Below are 17,420 nucleotides of genomic sequence, written 5' to 3'. Positions count from 1 at the left end.
AATGGAGAGTAGCGCGGGAGCTGCGTGGAGTTCCGATCATATGCAGATGTCCGTTCATACTACATGACCGAAAACGCGTGTTATGTGGCCATTCATGCAAACTGTACCCAGACAGCAGACCGTTTCGGCCCAGATCCGGCCCACATGATTATGTAGGTGTCATGTCATGATTATGAAGGTGTCATGTCAGTCTTATGCACACCCCTTCAAGTAAAGTGTAACCGTTTTTTTTTTTTAGATAATGTAATCTTGTTAAAATTGATTTCATAAAATTGGTATCGAAAAAAGTATCGTTCAGGAACCGGTATCGAAGTCAAGGTATCGGTATCGATATCGAACATTTTTGAACGATACCCAGCCCTAGGCATGACACATCACTGCTCAGTTCAAGTGGCAGTGCGGAGCACAAGTCTCTTCCACTTCAATACAAGTTATGTGTGAAATAAACATTAATGAACATCAGAAGGTATGTTTAAAGATACAATACGACTTACTGAAATGTATCATGTCTCATGTAATCACTCAGTCAGCATTTCAACTGAAATAAAGGTGTCAAATAAAATAGCTTGTGAACAGTGTCACTAAATGTTGCATTTTGGCCCTAGCTCAAATTATCCATTTTTCACAATGTTTATTTACTGTTAATTATATATGTATGTTTGCATAAATCTGTCATGAAGACAAGTTTTTATGTAAACTACCTTATGTGCAATTGAGTTGTATACAAACATTTTATTTGAATGTGATTAATATATCTGAAAATAAACAGCATTGAATATTATAGTTTTGTTAATTATAACCTCTAATGTTGTTTTACCAAGTGAGAGGGTTACCTGTATAATTTACAGCATTAGTTGGGAGAGATTTTTTTCTTTAAGAAAACTAAACTATCGGTATTGGTAGTACCTGCGGAAATCATTCTGATTAACCAGCTGAGACATAAGTTTTTTTGTCAAATACCTTAAATTATGTGGTTAACACAAGCTAAAGTTATTTTTTAACATTTTATTCTATGACATACATCAGTAATTCCCCTTGTGTTTTTTTAAAGCTTTTACTGGTCTTGAAAACAGTTGCTAACAAGTAGCAAAATTGGACTACAGTCAGAGACATTAAACATTATCACACCAAACAGGTAAATTCATCTAGTCCGCTTTTTCAGCCTCATTGTATTTAGAATTGCGCTTTTGCAAACTATTGTAACACAAACTTCTTGGATTTTTTTTTTTTTAACAAGACTGAAAGAATTGTTGGAAGCTTTAAGTAGTTTATAGCTTGCATTTGCTAACTTCCAGGTTGGTCTACAAAACTATATAATGACTGGAGCACTATATTAGGAAATACCTGACCGCTCAATGCTGTAATTGACCAGAATCAAGTATTCGAGAAAGCTGTGTAATGCGATATCTATATTACATATCCATAAATAATAATAATAATAATTCATTACATTTATATAGTGCTTTTCTAAGCACTCAAAGTGAGAGGGAGGGGGTCTCCTCAACCACCACCAATGTGCAGCATCCACCTGGATGATGTGACTGCAGCCACAGTGCACTAGAACGCCCACCACACACCAGTTTATTGGTGGAGAGGAGACAGAGTGATGAAGCCAATCAGTAGATATGGGGATGATTAGGAAGCTATGATGATGAATAGAGATCAATAGGCAAATTTGGCCAGAATGTCAAGGGTCACATCTCTACTCTTTTTGAAAGACATCCTGGGATTTTTAATGACCACAGAGAGTCAGGACCTCGGTTTAACATCTCATCCAAAGGACGGTGCTTTTTGACAGTATAGTGTCCTCGTCACTATACTGGGGTGCTAGGACCCACTCAGTCCACAGGGTGAGCACCCCTTGCTGGCCTCACTAGCACCTCTTCCAGGAGCAAACTAGTTTTCCTCAGGAGGTCTCCCATCCAGGTACGGACCAGGCTCAATGGTGCTTAGCTTCAGAGGGTGACCAGGCGAGAGCTACAGAGTGATAGACTGCCACAAAACTCGTTCTTCAAAAAAGATTGTGGTCTGGAGTTCTCATCTGCTTACAAAAACCAATACCTGCCCTTTAATAGTTCTCCACTGCGATAAAAGCTGTGTTAGTGGCAGCCCTGCACACTGCTATTACACAGAGATAAAATAGCAGTTGTCCTTGAATACTAACTCACTGTGTTCTTTCCTCTACTGCCTATTTGATATAGTTTGCTTCATAATGGCTTTGATACACCTGTGCAGAGTTCATCTTTTGTGACCAGGAAGTGTCTTTGTAAACTTCATATCCCCTTTTGATCTAATCCCGATTTAATGTATACTGAATGTCATACGCTCCTTTTGCATGTACTGCACATACAGTGTACGGGTGATTGTGTGGACCAACTTTTGTAACAAATACAAAAGCCTTAGCTAAAGTATCCTCTGTGTTCAAATGCTAAATATGATATAATACATAATATTAAGACTTTTCTTTTTTTTAATAGTGCAAAAGTCAGTATACTGGTTTACCTTTGTGCTGTTATATAAAGAATGTCTTCTTTCTGTGTGGAGTGCATATGTGCAGGAAAACTGCAAGACCTACACAATATTAAAAGAACTTGGGTTTATCAGCACATATGAAATGTTAACCTCTGTAGGTTAGAATGTCTATATAGAGATGTTATAATTGATCAGACTTTGATCAGCGTTTTACACTAAATGCAACACAGGTAGGTTCTGTAAAAACTACATGAAAGGTCTTTGATAAAATACCATATCAAACCCTCTGATCAAAGATTTTCTGTAACTTCGCAGCCATTAATGTTTACAGGATTTTCATAAAAGTCAGAAAGCCAGTGATATAACTTAGAGGTGAGTGAGAAAGTGTAGTAGAAAATTCATATTAACACAGGGATCCAAATCCTGAAGGGGCATTTGTCAAATCCAACCGCATTTGTTCATATTTGCTTACAAAATATTTTGTCCTTCTGAATCTCATGGTCATATTGATTTCCTTTTCTACATTAAAACAATATTCTGACAAAATTAAATCAATAATTTAACAGATTTTCCTTAGTTATACATCACACTTTCATTTACTTATTTATTAGATATTTCAAGGTTTTAAATATATTAGTCATTTTAGATCTATGCAAAAATGTTTGCAAGAGAACTTGAAAAGTGTTTTTGATAACTGGTTGCAAGAAAATTGAAAATGACTCCTCAATTAAGTTTTGGATATTTATAATGTAAAGACTCACAGAGAATATAACAGGCAACATAAAAAGACAAATAAAATTTGAACTAAAATATTAAATAATTTAATCAACGATATATTTGGGCAACACAACATTAACTGTTTTCCACTGTTTACAACATACTGTCTTGTCATGCATTAACACTGAAGCATGTGCGCCAACAAATATGAATCTGAAGCGCTCCATGTTTTCGGTTTTTAAATGAAATGCAAGTTTAAATATTCAATGATTATGGTAAATTGACAAAATTGAAATTAGCCGAGTTGTAATGTGTGAGGTTATGGCAAATACTCAAGGAAACTTAACAAGAGTAGTCTCTGATCATTCTTTAATTTTATACAAAACATTGTAGGCTATTCGTTTTGTTAATTTAATTGTACAAATCACGAACCTATATTATTGTGGACTGACCAAATATGTGGGACCGCACAAAAGATTTTAATAAAATGATCTGTCAGGAAAAAAAAAATACCTTCAGATGGCAAAGGCTGAAAGGGTAATAGCTACCACAGAGATGCTGTTTTTACAGTAAGACAGTGCAACGATTTGACGTACAACAGAAATAAAACATTGATTCAGCATGACTGAGACTGGTTGAGTCCTGGCCCTTTACTTTCAGGGGTTTTGAGTAATAACTCGTTATTCTCGGCTCTCAGTCTCTCCACCTCAATCTCCAGTTCCCGCACGCGCTGAACACCGGTGCCGTCTGCTGGGGACTCGGGGTTTCTCCGGACGTGGCGAAGCCAGTTGTTCTCCTCTTCTAACCGTGACATACACTTCTCCAGCTCCAGGTATTCCCGAACCAGTTCTTGTTTAGACATATTTTGGAGAGTCTCGACGTGGTACCGCTCATAGGTCTCAGAAAAGTCTCTCTGCAAAAACTCTCCGCCTGCGTGCCCGGGTCTGCCCATACCGTCGCTGCCTCCGCCGTCGCCGCCGCCCTCCTCCTCCTCTTCTTCATCTTCGCCTTCGAAATTCTCATCTTCGCTGGCCGTGTCATCGGAGCGGATCGCCCCGGATTTTCTGCCGCCCAGCTCCGTGTTGAGGTCAGGTTCTTCGCGGTCGTGCTCCTCCATCAGGAACTGGGTGGTGTTGTATGGGGCAACGGGCAGACCTTTGGCGAACATCTCAGCGCGCACCCGCGATGCACGGGCGGTCTCGCGTTCATCTAGCTCTTTCTTCTCCTCCCAGGTTAATTTGAAGTAAGGCTTCCAGCGACGCTTCTTCTTGGAGGGTCGCCGCCGGTGTTTCTTCTTACCCTGGCGGCCATCTGACAGCCCCTCGGTGTTTACTGTCGTGCAACCAGTGTCTCTCTTATTTGTTTTGTCCGCAGGAAAGCCGTCGTCACTTGCTGCGTCACCAGCCTTGGGCTCCGGATCACTCCTATCCCGGCCGCGACACATAGGATGTGTATCTCCAGACACCAAACCCGGACAGATCTCCAGCTGGTTTCTTTGCACTTGTTTTGAGGAGACACTTGTCAGACCATCCCTCTGCCGCCCTCTGCTGTCATCCTCCGGTGCAGCTTCTTCTTTAATAAGCTCCATAACTGTACACTCCCACCTGAAGGAGATACAAGTTTGTGATCATTGAGATGAGGGACACCCTTTTAAACTGAGGTATGAATAGAAATCATGTTCCTGACCGCTGCCATTTAAAACAATTCACCAAACACGGAGGAAAAAGGGAAATGCTTTTTTAAAAGTGAACGAACATTTTAACATAAGAAACATCATTAACAAACTCGCATTGAGTTAAATTTGAGTTACCTCACCGTTCAACTCCAATCTCGTGTTTGAGTTATTATGCTATCTAAGACTGTTAATGTGAACTCTTTCTGTTCCGACTACTATTGACTTGGTATCTTGACGGGTACGAGAACATTTCCCTCCAATGCAAACTCCAATTCGCTTCTGATACGGAGAACACTGGAGCTTCTGAATTTATTACCTCCCCCACGTAAAGGCGCATGCGGCCAGTCCTCCAGTTTTTCCCTGCTTTGTGGGACTTGAAGTCCCGCTAGGCATTTGCACACAACAATCTCTGCCGTAAAACCTCAATTACCCACAATCCAACGACTGTTTTCGGTCCCGGGCGGGCTACGCCCACTCGCAATATTCACTGGATAAAAAGTTTTTTGTGAGCGCGCTGTCCAATCGAAGCATTCTGATTGGTAGTTTTCATTGTCAATCAAAAAGAAAGCTCTCCCGGTCGCTCTAGTGGACGCTACCAAGCATGGCCGAAGCAGGTAGAAACATCCGCCCCATTCTACAATGCATTAAACTTTCACCTATTTACAAAGAAACAACTCTACAAATTATGTTGATTCCGCATTGTATTTACAAAGCACAACGTTGTAGTATACAATATCGCGTCTGGTTACTTTGCATCTTTACTCTTAACAATTAACCACAAACCCTGAGCCCTTGTGAGGATTGATCACCCCTCAAGCAAAAAGTAGTTCTGTTTCAAGCAGTATATTCTCCGTGGAAAGTGAATTGTAATGTTTGTATCCATGATGATGACGAATTTGCAGTTTATAACGACTGAAGTGGTTTCCCTTGTTAAAGTGAAATGTCGCAACATAAAGTAAAAAAAAACGTCCTTGGGTTGTTTCTTGCATTGAGCTCAAACTATTAAGCTAAGAAGCTATTATTGTTTAGCAACTTGATTGTTCGCTAGCTAACCACCTGGATGAGTCTAGATTAACGTGAATAAGCTAGCACAAGCAAACTGGTTAAAACTAAAACTACCCACCATTTTACATGTAACGTTATTTCACATAGACATTTAAATAATCGGAATTCCCTGCAGTCTCTGCTAGATATATTAGAACAGATGGATTTAGTGACAAGCTAACATTAGTTGGCAAAGCTTTCTTGTATTAGAGAAATGATTAGATTTACGCCTTCACGCTATTTTCACAAAATCGTTTTAGAAGACAGCAATGCACTGTCTCTTCTAATTTAGAAATGGAAATGCTTGAAAAATTAAAACCCGTTGCTGTGCTCGCCCAGAAATTAAGTCGTGCTAGGGAAGTTAGCTGGCTGCCTCGCATTTGTTAAACGAACCAATGCGAAACAAAACAAAAAACTCACGGCCTGTTCGATATCATTTTTTACATGAAGTTTTAAAAATTCATATTCTTAAAGACTACCATTTTGTCGACAAAGAGTAAAAGCATAATTCCTAACATAGCATAGCACTCAACTTGCCATCTTAATCAGTAGTGCTAAAAAATGGTCATATAATTACAGAAGGCATTTGCAAAACACAGACGTTGAAGGGCCAGAAAGAACTGGTGATATCATGATTGTGTTTTTGTGGACGACAACAATCACAGAAAGAATCGAAGAGTCCCGATACTTGGTTTAATTCCACTGTGTCGATGGGGCTGTACGTGACATTTACCTAGATGAATGCATCTAATATGAAACGATAGTAGTTCCTGAAGAGATGGATTTAGTTTAATTTACTCCCCTAGATATTACTAAATTAATCTAGTACCTATTCAAACTCGTTTGTTGCAGCTACACAAAGTAAACGACCCATCAAAGTTCTATTTGTGAACAACTGCTTTAAAATTGCATGTTTAATAAAAGTAACAAGTGGATGACCATTATATAAAATCCATTTGTTTTATTTATGTGTATTCTTTCATTATAGAACATGATAGTCAGAATATGCTGTTGCTGGTTCTTTTTTTTCTCATATCAGAGCATGTACCCCACGTGAAGGCCCCTGTAGTTATTTAAGGCTTTTTTTGATTGCATACATTTTTTTTGTCAGTTCTACAAAAAAAGCCTGGCACCCTGCAACATCCTACAAGTAAGATCAGCAGGACTGTAATCCTTTGTTGTGGTGCAGATGGCATTTACAAGGTCAATTTCAACCATCAGCACAGAGATACTAATCAACTTAACTTATTTTCAAAATACGATAATATGTATATTATACATTATTGACAAAGTCTCTGCACATGGCTACATTTAAGCAGAATTACAATGGAACACATCATGGACATTAAATTAAATAATTAACTCCAGGATGTCTCTAAGAACTGCATTCATCTTGTTCATACATTTAATCTTCCTCAGATTTCAGAGATATGAGATTATAAAATTTCCTCTCTTCACCTAATGCTAACAAAGTGCTACATTTGAAGCATTGAATGCTAGGTCACAATTAATTAGTTATCATTGTGACTTCTACTTTCATTTGAACTCAGTACAGTAAATTCATAAGCACACATTAATCTTTCTCTTCCTCCATCTCAGTAGAAACATCAGTGCCTGAGTCACAAAAGGCCACACTAACAACAGTAGTAATGTACGTCCAGAGATGTCAAATGGCCACCATTTCTCCTGTAAAATGAAATTAAAATATTAAAGAATTCTCTTTTCTACACATACACAGCATATGATTGAGCGGTGACAAGCAGCAGTTGAGTCTTGAAATTCATACCAAGTCTGTCACAAGTTTTACCTCAGTTTCTGCAGCTGTCAAGTGTAAATGGGCTCTCCGCTGTGAACTTTGAGCCTTAAAACAAATATACAGATAAAAATATAATGAAAATAAAGACACGTTAATTTTTATTTACTTATCAAAATCATTACTGGTGGAAATAATACAAGATGAATGAAGAAAATATTTTACAGAACAAATAAAAAAAAATGTATAATGACATTTAAAGACATGCCATTATGACATCTATGACTAATCTTTTTAGAGATCAACACTTGTGCTTTTTCTTCAATTCTTAAATATTTTCTATTTTTTTTTTTTTAATTCAAATTAGGGCTGCAAGATAAATCGCATGCGATATTTAATGCGCATCTTGTCAGAAAGCCGGTTCTGTAATCAGCGGTAAATCTCCATCACGTGCGTGCGTTCACATTGAGCAGCATTAACTACACCGATATTTAACGCGCATCTTGTCAGAAAGCCGGTTCTGTAATCAGCGGTAAATCTCCATCACCTGCGTGCGTTCACATTGAGCAGCATTAACTACACAGAGCCGTTGTTCACTGACGAGCTGCGCAAAAAATTGCGCGAATATGAACGTGGTTTTGCGCAGCTCGCCAGTGAACAACGGCTCTGTGTAGTTAATGCTGCTCAATGTGAATGCCCGCAGGTGATGGAGATTTACCGCTGATTACAGAACCGGCTTTACTGATAAGATGCGCGTTAAATATCGCATGCGATTTATCGTGCAACCCTAATTCAAATTAACATTTGCAAACTGAAACCATGCAGCATTCTGTCGCTATTCATTATACTGCTCAGTTTTGACAAATAACATGCACTTTTTTGGTTTTTATTTTATTCAGCTTCCTTACATTTGCAGTTGCAAGGTATTCAACCACCTCTAGTCGTTGCATGATGCTCTGCATGTCCTCTCTGAGTTGCTGTAAGGCTAGAATAATCTGCTGCTGCACCTGGCTGTTCTGTAACCTGTCAGGCCCACCCTTAGAATCGTCTCTGCCCCCTTGCCCTGAACCAGCCCCTGAGGCAAGCTGCTCCGCCCACCTAGCATTGCGGGGAGCAATATAACCTGGAACAAAAACATATGCATACATAAGTTTTTTTGGTTTCAATGTAGGCGATACCATCCACACTTTTGAGATCACCCTGGTCTGTTTGCACTAATAATGTGATGATGAAGTATTTTGAGTGAATTCTGCTTCAGACCTGAAGGCAATTTCATTTCTTTACCAAATCGGCATATTAGAATGATTTCTGAAAAATCAAGTGACACTAAAGACTGCTGTAACGGCTGCTAAAAATTCAGATTTAGGAATAAATTACTTTATTTAAATTATTTTAAAATATATTATAACATAAAATTTCAAAATGTAGTAATATTATTATTATAATATTGCAGTTTTATTGTAATTGTTTTTATTGTATTTTATTCAAATAAATACAGTCTTGGTGAGCAAAACTTGTTCTTATGTATATGTTAGTCTTAAGGTTATCTGTAAGCTAGTGTTTTTCAAAACACTGATTTGCATTTGGAAGATATATTCTGCCAATATGGATCAACAATTTTGATGACATCATTTTGCACTTTAGCTTCTCATCAAATGTTCTGTCCAATCAAATGCTCTTGAAGATCTGAAGCATCCCACTCTTAAAAGACACTAAGGTTGCTGAAATCGGTCACTTCGGTCCAGAGACAATATTGCAGAGCAGATCATATGTGGACCACCAAATGTATCCAACCCATTTGAATTCTACTCAGAATGCTATATTTTAAAGTGCAATAGAGGAGATAAAACATCAAACATTACACTGATTCTTAAGACATGGGACAAAACATGTCCAGCAATTGTAACTGCTATTAGGTTTAAAAATTAACATATTTTCAATTGTAAATGTTACGGGGGATTAATAATAGAATGTATTTAACACAATTATCTCCTTCAATTTAAGTTCATTATTATATAAAATCTATGACACTTATTGTCTTCTCACTTCATCTAAAACAGTGTGTCCACAGAGAAGGGTTCAATCATTCATGTTATAAAATAGATAAAAAAAAATGTTGTTTGTTTTTTACGATGAAAAAGATCTTGTTTTTATCAAAAGCAACACTTAATAATATCTCATATCAAAGCAAGGTTGTTTTTCAGTGACATGCATGTTTCATAAGGTTTCAAAGTTCTGTCCCCACTTTTTGTCAACACCGTCAGACATTCATTAAAATGTAAAAATAAAAATAAAAATCAGGGTATATCAGGGGCAGCTGTCACTCTAAACGACCCCTTTGTCACATTCCGCCTCTGCAAAGTACATCAGTGTCAGACAGGCTCTGGTAAGTTTTATGGTTTTAGAATATTTTAAATCCTAATGTTAATATTTCCTGTGTCACAACCATGATATGTCAACACCATCTTCTGATTTCTGAGGAAATTATTTGAAATATTTAGATAATTTTATTTTCCTGAAGTAGGTTCTATTACCATCTAGCATCAACAGAAAAAAAAATGGCTATATGAACTCCATTTGTTTTGTGAAAGAAATGCCAAATTTGTTAACACCGTCAAATGTCAGCACCGTAAGATATTCTTTCTGACGGTGATGACAGGCCAATGATGGAGTGGACATTCAATGTGAAGTCATCATATTTTTGTGGTTTTCAAGTCATTTTTAATTATATTAAATATAAAATAGTGTTTCATTTTTCTAATAATATATATATACTGTGATGACTTGACAGCATATATTGCTTTTGTGGATTAATAGTAATCACTTCTAGCAGAGTTAGGGTTGAGGGAACATAAGATTCGGGGAACATAAGGCTGAGGGAACACATAACACTGGATAAAACATATCTATTCATAATACAGTTTGTTCGTATATGATAATATGTGTTCTGATAATTTTTGGATCATCTGTTAGGATGTTTAAATCTGAATATTAAGATCCTGGTGAATGTAAATGGATAGAGGTAATATTTTATTTGTTCATTTAACTGTTTTTAAAAGTTACCTTGTTACCATAGCAGATGCACAGCAGACATACTGTTCTGAGATGAGAGAAAATAGATAATTTGTGTTCCAATGGTATATCAAAATACTTAAATGTGAATCTTGAATAAAAGCTTTTTAAATAATAACACTCACTTTTTGTTGTGTTTGCTTTAAAACAGTAATTGATTTATTCAATGTATTTGATCATTAAAATTACTACAAATCAGATTAATATTTTGATAATATTTCATTATGATATCTTATATTTGTTGTAGAATTGTTGGTCACATGTGAAAGTGTAATCTGTCTGCTAACATGAGAATGTGTCTTGAAATGTTAAAAACTTGATTCCTGTTAAAGATAAAGTTAAAAGTTGGGAGGTTGCATCAAAGCATAGCTCAGTAGCTTAGTACATATAAGATACATGTAGTTTCATTTGTCTGAGTACAAGGTTTTATTTTTTCAATTTTGCAGCGTTTTGTCCTACTTAAGAATCAGTGATTAGACATCCTCTGCATTATGAACAGCAATGGTGTGAAGAAATAACACCAGTACCATATGCACAAGCATATATAACACGCTTTCTAATGCTATTACTGAAAATGTTCACTTTTTTTCTAGTAGTAACAGTTCTAAGGAATTTATTTGACAATTTTTTATAAAACTGCATAAACACTAAACCCTACTGGCCTTTTTTTTTTTTTAAAAAGGCACACAATAGGTCCCTTCCTAACTTCCTGTTTCAGTGGAAATTATATCAACACATTGAATAACGCTGTGTTTCAAACACTGATCTATATAAATGAATGGATTGCTCATGGAATTATAAACTGCATATGGTCAACACCGGTAATTGATCTAGAACAAAATATATTTCTTTATGCAAGTAATTTTGAAGTAAATATTAAACAAACATATCTGAAATGGATTAAAATGTACAATATTACAACACAAGCTTCTGTTGCACTATGTTGTATTCAAATCCAAAGCAAAATTCATGCATCATCTTTCCCAGAGTGACAGTATAAATGCTTGGAAATAAAGCTTTTATTTCCTGATTGATCAACATTCTAACTTAATGCATCACAAATTCTATGGCATTTCTATGGCCCCCTGAACAGCATGTTGACTTGGGCCCCCCTCGGTAGAAATCGCGTTGGGCCCTTGGAATCAACCTACTGCTGTCACTGTGCACAATGCGTGACAGTCTCAGCTCCCCACTGGCATCAATAAACCGTGGAAGACACGCGGCTGGACAACGGTTCATCGTTTGGCCATTCGTGCACCACTTTTGATACATACTCACTACAGCAGAATGTGAACAACCCACAAGGCACACCGTTTCCACGATCGAAGTTCCGAGACGCCTTGCCATCACAACTTGTCCCTTATCAAACTCAGATAAATCAGCAGCTTTTCCCATTTTGACACTAAACACTCTGACCAAAAGCTGGTCCTCAGATGGTACATATACTGCTCTGTGAAGTGCACCTGCTGCACCATTCAGTTGTCAGGTGCGCTCATTGCTCTTGGCTGGGGGCGTAATGGCTCATCAGTGTATACACACACACACAACATAATTACATAACCACATTGAATAACTGTAAGTGAATTAATTGGGAAATTCCCAACTTTAATCAAATAATCATTTAAATGCTTAGGACATTTGCTTTGTACAGGGAGACTTCAGATAAAAACGGTGACTCATTAGATAATGTTGTCTTACTGAAATCAGATGACTTCCTATTAATTCAATAGAATGTGTCGGAATACTAGGGAATACCAATAGAGTGGTGCAGTGGTCAGGGGCTGACTTAGGGGCCCTAAATAAATTCCAGGTATGGGGCCCCAGCTGTCAGGAAATATACAAACTCTGGACAGGGAGGTTAGGTAAATCCAGCAATTTATTAATTGTAAAGCAACATAAACAGGTATAGGGAGCGATGGAAGGGAGAACGCCGAGTGTGGGTGGATGATTTAATAGGAATAGTCTTATTGATGAAGTTGAATGAGGATCGGAAAGCACACACCTCAGCGCCAGAGAGGTAAGTCGTTTTTAGTAGCAACTTCAAGGAGATAATCTTCGTTCAACGGAGATTGTTCGCAGGAGAACTGGAGAGAGTCCGCTGGAATACTGGAGATCGCAGGATAGAGAGTCTGTAGCCTAATCGAGGACAGACAAAGACTGAACTGAGGTGTGTGCTTATATGCTGGGGCTGATGAGGGTATGCTGATTGAGTGCAGATGTTCAGAATTCAGGTGATTGGGGTCGTTGCGTGGTGGTGAGAGAGCCTGGTGACTCCGTGACAGTACCCCCTCCTCCACGGCCCGCTCCTGAGGTGGTGGCCGCCCTCTGTTCCTGGGCGCTGGACGCTGTGGAAGTTGCTGGTGGAATTCTGTGAGGAGAGTGGGATCCAGGATGTCGTCACGTTGGACCCAGCACCGCTCCTCTGGTCCGTACCCCTCCCAGTCTACGAGGTATTAGAGGTGGCCTCCACAACGTCGAGAGTCCATGATCTCCTTCACCGTGTAGACGGGCTCCGTGTCCACAATCTGAGGTACTTGGGGGTTGTCACTGTTACCAGGCTCTGTAGATGATAAAGAAACAGGAGGATGGTGAGGTTTAAGCAGGAACACATGAAAAGTGGGATGAATTCTGAAGTGTGTGGGTAATTTTAATTCATAACTGATGGGGTTGATCTGTTTGACGACCTGGAAGGGACCAATATATTTGGGACTCAGCTTATGGCAGGGGAGGTGCAGGCTGATGTCTCTGGTAGAGAGCCACACCTTTTGCCCGGGTTGGTAGGTGGGAGCAGGTTGTCTACTGGCATCAGCGTAGCTCTTGTACCTGCGCACAGCCCTCTGCAGGTGGTGATGCACTTCGTCCCAGACCTTCTCGCTCTCCTGGAACCAGTGGGTGACGGATCGAACATCAGATGGCTCGCCTGACCATGGGAAGAGAGGGGGCTGATAGCAGAGTATGCACTGAAAAGGTGTGAGACCGCTTGCCTGCTGGCGGAGAGAATTCAGTGCATACTCGGCCCAGGCGAGAAACTGGCTCCAGGAGTCCTGGTGGCTCTGGCAGAAGGTTCTCAGGAAGCGGCTGATCTCCTGGACCTTCCTCTCCATCTGCCCGTTAGATTGAGGATGGTATCCGGATGTTAGACTTACAGTCACACCTAGGAGGGAGAAGAATGCCTTCCAAACACGAGATATAAATTGTGGTCCACGATCAGACACTACATCTTCAGGGATACCAAAATTTCTGAATACCTGGTTGAACATAGCCTCTGCGGTTTCCATAGCAGTGGGAAGACCTCGCAAAGGTATCAACTTGCAGGCCTTGGAAAAACGATCTACGATTACGAGGATGCAGGTGTGTCCATCCGATGCAGGTAGGTCCGAAATGAAGTCCACCCCTAGGTGTGACCAGGGGTGACGAGGAACGGGCAGAGGAAGGAGTTTACCAGTCGGCAGATGGCGTGGGACCTTAGATGTCGCACATTCCTGACAGCCTTGGACGTAACGTCGGATGTTATTAGCCACCAGAACCGGTCTTGTAGTAGCGAGAGGGTCTGTGTGGTCCCTGGGTGGCCAGTGCCCAATGAAGAATGAGCAGAATGTATGAGTTGTACTCGAAGAGTTTTGGGTACATAGATACGTCCAGCTGGGCAGCCCGGCGGAGCTGGTTCAGAGAGGGTAGCTTCAGCAATCTGTTCTTCTATGTCCCATTGGATGGGACTGACAATGAGGGAGGAGGGAAGCACTGGTTTGGCTGGTTCAGAGAGGGTACCTTCAGCAATCTGTTCTTCTATGTCCCATTGGATGGGACTGACAATGAGGGAGGAGGGAAGCACTAGTTTGGGTAGTTCTGGAGTTTCATCGGGGGTATGAAGTCGGGAGAGAGCATCTGCCTTCACATTCTTGGATCCGGGGCGATAAGAGATTATAAAGTTGAATCTGGTTAAAAAGAGTGCCCATCGGGCCTGTCTGGGATTAAGTCTTTTAGCTTCATGGAGATACTGCACATTTTTGTGATGTTAGTACTGTGAAGGGGTGCCTGGCTCCTTCCAACCAGTGCCTCCACTCCTCTAGGGCAAGCTTGATAGCAAGAAGTTCTCTGTTCCCGATGTCGTAATTCTGCTCCGCCGGGCTGAGTTTCTTGTAGAAGAAAGCACATGGAAGGAGTTCGGATGTTCTCTCCTGCCGCTGTGACAATACTGCCCCCACTCCAGAGGTGGAGGCGTCAACCTCTACTATGAAGGGCTTCTCAGGATCAGGATGGAGAAGGAGTGGGGCAGAGATGAACGCTAATTTCATTTGTTGCATGGCACGTCCTGCTTCTGAGGTCAAACACAGAGATTTGGGCCTGCCTTTCAGCAGTGAGGTCAAAGGAGCTGTAATGGAGCTGTAATTCTGAATGAACCGGCGATAAAAATTGGCAAAGCCAAGGAACCTCTGGAGTTCTTTTATGGTGGTGGGAGTTGGCCAGGACCTCACTGCTGATACCTTCCCCTCGTCCATGAGAATGCCCTCCTTACAGATGTTATACCCAAGGAACTGGATGGAGAATTGATGGAAACTGTATTTCTCTGCTTTTAGGAAAAACTGCTTATCACGCAAACGCTGTAGGACCTCCGAACCGTGATGGCGATGTTCGGCCAGACTCCGGGAGTATATCAGGATGTCATCAATATACACTACCACAAAGCAGTTGAGGAAATCCCGGAGCATCTCATTCATGAAATCCTGGAATACCGGTTGACCAGGCCGCTGTGGCTGCATTTCAAGTGCCAGTGAACACTGCAATAGAAAGCCATTGCAATCCTCTGCCACGCCAGAGTAGGGCGCTGGATTGACCATGGGACTGGCGACAATGATCGGAGATGGACAGTGTGGAACAGACGTGGCAGGGGTGACTGGTGGAGCTGTGTGACCGGCGAGTTCTCTTCTCATCGTTTCGACTGATTCCTTAAATGGATCGGGATCTGTCGGATTCATCTTGCCAGGTCTGTCCTTCTGTCAGGAAATATACAAACTCTGGACAGGGAGGTTAGGTAAATCCAGCAATTTATTAATTGTAAAGCAACATAAACAGGTATAGGGAGCGTTGGAAGGGAGAACTCTGAGTACGGGTGGATGATTTAATAGGAATAGTCTTATTGATGAAGGTGAATGAGGATCGGAAAGCACACACCTCAGCGCCAGAGAGGTAAGTCGTTTTCAGTAGCAACTTCAGGGAGATAATCTTCGTTCAACGGAGATCGTTCGCAGGAAAACTGGAGAGAGTCCGCAGGAATACTGGAGATCGCAGGATAGAGAGTCTGTAGCCTAATCGAGGCAAGACAAAGACTGAACTGAGGTGTGTGCTTATATGCTGGGGCTGATGAGGGTATGCTGATTGAGTGCAGGTGTTCAGAATTCAGGTGATTGGGATCGTTGCGTGGTGGTGAGAGAGCCTGGTGACTCCGTGACACCAGCACACCAATTATGTGCCCTTTTACTTATTTTGCTGTCTCTTTCTATCATAGTTTGTAGTTTATTTACCCCTACACAACTACACTATCTGATAGTGTTGCTAAATTTAGTAAATAATCAGTCAAATTAGTGTAAAGTCAAATTAGTCTAAAATCTTATTACCTTATTTTTTTCTGGATCACAAAAATAAATAAATATATACATACATAGCACTTGTCCATGTAATGGTAGCAACCTTCAGGGGTTAAAGCAAAAAAAAATATTTTGACTGAATTTTTCCTCAGCCAAACCCCATTCCACAGCCATACCTGTCACACACCCAGTTTAAGTGCAGTTTTTTCTTCTTGTAATTAGGAGCGCTTGTCCTCCTAATTTAAAAAATGTAGGAGCACCTTCTGATCAATAATAAAAAATTCTGATGAAAAATTAGCCTTCCTAATATGAGGTGACATTTGACTCAAAGTGATTTACAGGGGCATTTTCTTTTTACCTTTGTAATGGCATTTTTATAATTTTATTAAATGCATGCAGTGTTTCCTCTAGGATTTTTTCCAGCTGTGGTGGCAGGACTATTTCCCATGGACCACGTCCCCTCCCCACCTAAGAATCACGTGCACTCAGAATTTAATTTAACTAAAAAAAAGACAAGTAAATAGTAAATAATAAAATAAGAACAAATAAATTAATGACAATCAATAGCACAAACAAAAACAATAACAAGATACAAATTAAATTAACAGTATTTAAATTTTTTCAGTTAGTTCTAACTATAATCTATTCAACTGTAAAATAACACTGGGTAGTCTTCTTCACTTTATAATGAAAGGCAGCAGGAGGTTTATTTAGGCTACTGTCTCTTTTAAGACCTCATGCACGGATCTAATGGCGCTTTTCCACTGCGTGGTATGACTCGGCACGGCTCGGCACGGCACGGTTTGCGTTTCCACTGCAGTTCAGTATCTCTTTACAGTGGGCGGGATTATTCACATGTCGTTATAGTTGCGCCGCCTCTACTACCACGACTATGGCGAGTATTATGTGACAGGATTACCAGCCGGAGTTGACAGTCGTGTACTTTTACGTGTGAGAAGGTTACGTCGCCTTCGTGATAAGTACGTCGTTGAGAAGTACGTCGCCTCCACAGACGCGTGATAAGTACGTCATTGAGAAGTACGTCGCCTCCACAGACGCGCGATAAGTACGTCGTTGAGAAGTACGTCGCCTCCAGACTGTG

The 17,420-nt window shown here is 40.1% G+C and overlaps 2 protein-coding genes across 9 annotated transcripts in view; both read right to left on the bottom strand.

Annotated features, from left to right (window-relative positions):
- Positions 1-3,745: 3,745 nt before the first annotated feature.
- On the bottom strand, positions 3,746-5,169 carry LOC107661096 (protein HEXIM). Of its 2 annotated transcripts, none has more exons than XM_016450558.1 (2): positions 5,000-5,169; positions 3,746-4,793 (listed from the first exon to the last, which is right to left on the bottom strand). In XM_016450558.1, the coding sequence occupies exon 2, from the start codon at positions 4,775-4,777 to the stop codon at positions 3,806-3,808; it is 972 nt and encodes a 323-aa protein (XP_016306044.1). In that variant the 5' UTR covers positions 4,778-4,793; positions 5,000-5,169; the 3' UTR covers positions 3,746-3,805. The 2 variants fall into 2 exon arrangements, with proteins under 2 accessions (XP_016306044.1, XP_016306043.1); XM_016450557.1 differs by having other exon boundaries at positions 5,005-5,165.
- A 1,651-nt stretch (positions 5,170-6,820) lies between these two features.
- LOC107661095 (acyl-CoA-binding domain-containing protein 4-like) overlaps positions 6,821-17,420 on the bottom strand; it is a 22,833-nt gene continuing 12,233 nt past the window's right edge. For 5 of the 7 annotated variants that reach the window (XM_016450555.1, XM_016450550.1, XM_016450549.1 and 2 more), the window contains one exon: positions 12,891-13,653. In XM_016450555.1, the coding sequence (XP_016306041.1) occupies positions 13,187-13,653 (467 nt within the window). In that variant the 3' untranslated portion in view covers positions 12,891-13,186. Of the gene's footprint in view, positions 7,595-7,715; positions 7,770-8,569; positions 8,785-12,890; positions 13,654-17,420 lie in introns of those variants that run through there. The other 2 variants (XM_016450553.1, XM_016450554.1) reach the window with 2 other exon arrangements.

The sequence above is a fragment of the Sinocyclocheilus anshuiensis genome, unplaced genomic scaffold, assembly GCF_001515605.1.
Source record: "Sinocyclocheilus anshuiensis isolate Anshui unplaced genomic scaffold, SAMN03320099.WGS_v1.1 scaffold27, whole genome shotgun sequence".
In the NCBI taxonomy this organism is placed as follows: Eukaryota; Metazoa; Chordata; class Actinopteri; order Cypriniformes; family Cyprinidae; genus Sinocyclocheilus; species Sinocyclocheilus anshuiensis.
The sequence above is the reverse complement of the archived record's forward strand: the minus strand, read 5'-3'. Positions and strand labels throughout refer to the sequence as shown.